Source organism: Anneissia japonica, unplaced genomic scaffold (assembly GCF_011630105.1).
Source record: "Anneissia japonica isolate Jap-2015-1 unplaced genomic scaffold, ASM1163010v1 scaffold180072_len1444_cov145, whole genome shotgun sequence".
NCBI lineage: Eukaryota > Metazoa > Echinodermata > Crinoidea > Comatulida > Comatulidae > Anneissia > Anneissia japonica.
In genome coordinates this window covers 1-1,456 of record NW_022688514.1, presented here as the reverse complement: position 1 = coordinate 1,456, position 1,456 = coordinate 1, and the positions used below count along the sequence as shown (strand labels likewise).

Here is a 1,456-nt window from a genome sequence, read left to right as displayed (position 1 = left end):
ATTGGGTGCAACTTTTCGATACTCTCTTGAAAAATCTGTGATTGCCGACTCTGGGTCAAAAAAAATGCACATATAATTTGGGAAACACTTTAACAAAAAGCTAGTTATTATTTTTTTTTGAATGCAAAATATGAATTTGTTTCTTACCATATTCTCTCAGTTCAGTTGGATTAACAGGTCGTGTGTGGTTTATTAACGTGTGTACCTTAGCAAATGTTTCAAAAACTGGTGTGTGCTTCTTTTTTATTTTTTCTAATGCTGTGTTTAGAATTTTTGCTGAGCTGATCGGGCATTCTTCTAGATCATTTTTAAGGGCAGAGTTCATACCAGTCATCAATTTGTCAATGATGTTAATCTAAAAAATAAAATAAAAAATAATGAAATAAAAAAAATTTGTTTTCAATTACAAAAATATTGTAGTTATTGATACGGTACAGTACTTACCTTGCAGGCTTTGTGAACATGATTTCCAACGAAGCTTTTCCCATGATATTGTTGTCTTGGTATTTTATTAGCATGCAAAACATCATCCATACTTGTTGCCAAGGGGCCACTTGCGAATTTCAGCTCTTGATCTATATGATTTTCCTGGATTTGTAAAAAAAGGGGATGAAAAAAATACTAAAAGTTTACAAACAATATAATAGAGGGATGCCATTATTGTCATTATTATTATTATTATTGTTATTATTATTATTATTAATATTAAATAATAAGAAAACAATTTCTTGTCACTATTATACTGTATGTTATTATGTTAATAATATAATTTAGCTTACCAAGTCTTTCACCTTCTGTTCTTTCACAGCAATTTCGTAGCAGATGTCTGCTACTTTGTTGGACATTACATCACTATTAGCAAGGATTGATAACGGGAGTTCATCCCGCATCTGCTCAATAGCGTCATTCAAGGATCTGATTTCAGTAATACTGTTGTTTCTCATTGTGGCGGCCTCTGAAATGGCTGTTTCGAAGTCTGTCAATTCATGATCACCTGAAAAAGAATACAAATCTATCTAAGTACAGTATTTTGGAATGCATACTATTCTCAAGGAGTGTACATAACATGTTTGAAAACATACCTACTAGTTGGATCAAGAGTCCTCTGTCGCAAATAAAATATTTGACAGTCAATATCGTGGACATCTCTTTCTAAAATATCGAACAGTTTCTTAAATATCCCAAGTGAGATATGTAGCGAAGGTATTGAAACCTGTAAAAATATATGTTATTAGTGTCAGAATTAGAAAAGTACTTCTTGATTCAGGTAAGCATCTGTAATGTTTAAAAATTTAATTGTTAAAGAGTGACCACTAATAATAAGTTATTTTTACTAACCTTGTCTAACTTCAACAATATAATATACAAGTTGTTTTTAGAAAGAGTTGCCGGAAATTATATTTTTTTTTTCATTTTTGTATACTAACCTTATCTAACTCGATGTTGAGCATAGGTT

The 1,456-nt window shown here is 30.8% G+C and overlaps 1 protein-coding gene across 1 annotated transcript; it reads right to left on the bottom strand.

Annotated features, from left to right (window-relative positions):
- Window positions 1-12: 12 nt before the first annotated feature.
- Window positions 13-1,261, bottom strand: LOC117122443 (the record flags this gene model as incomplete). Its single annotated transcript, XM_033268020.1, has 4 exons — window positions 780-1,261; window positions 445-588; window positions 148-355; window positions 13-50 (listed from the first exon to the last, which is right to left on the bottom strand). Coding segments are annotated over exons 1-4 (555 nt in total), but the record flags the coding sequence as incomplete, so codon positions are not given.
- Between the last annotated feature and the right edge of the window lie 195 nt (window positions 1,262-1,456).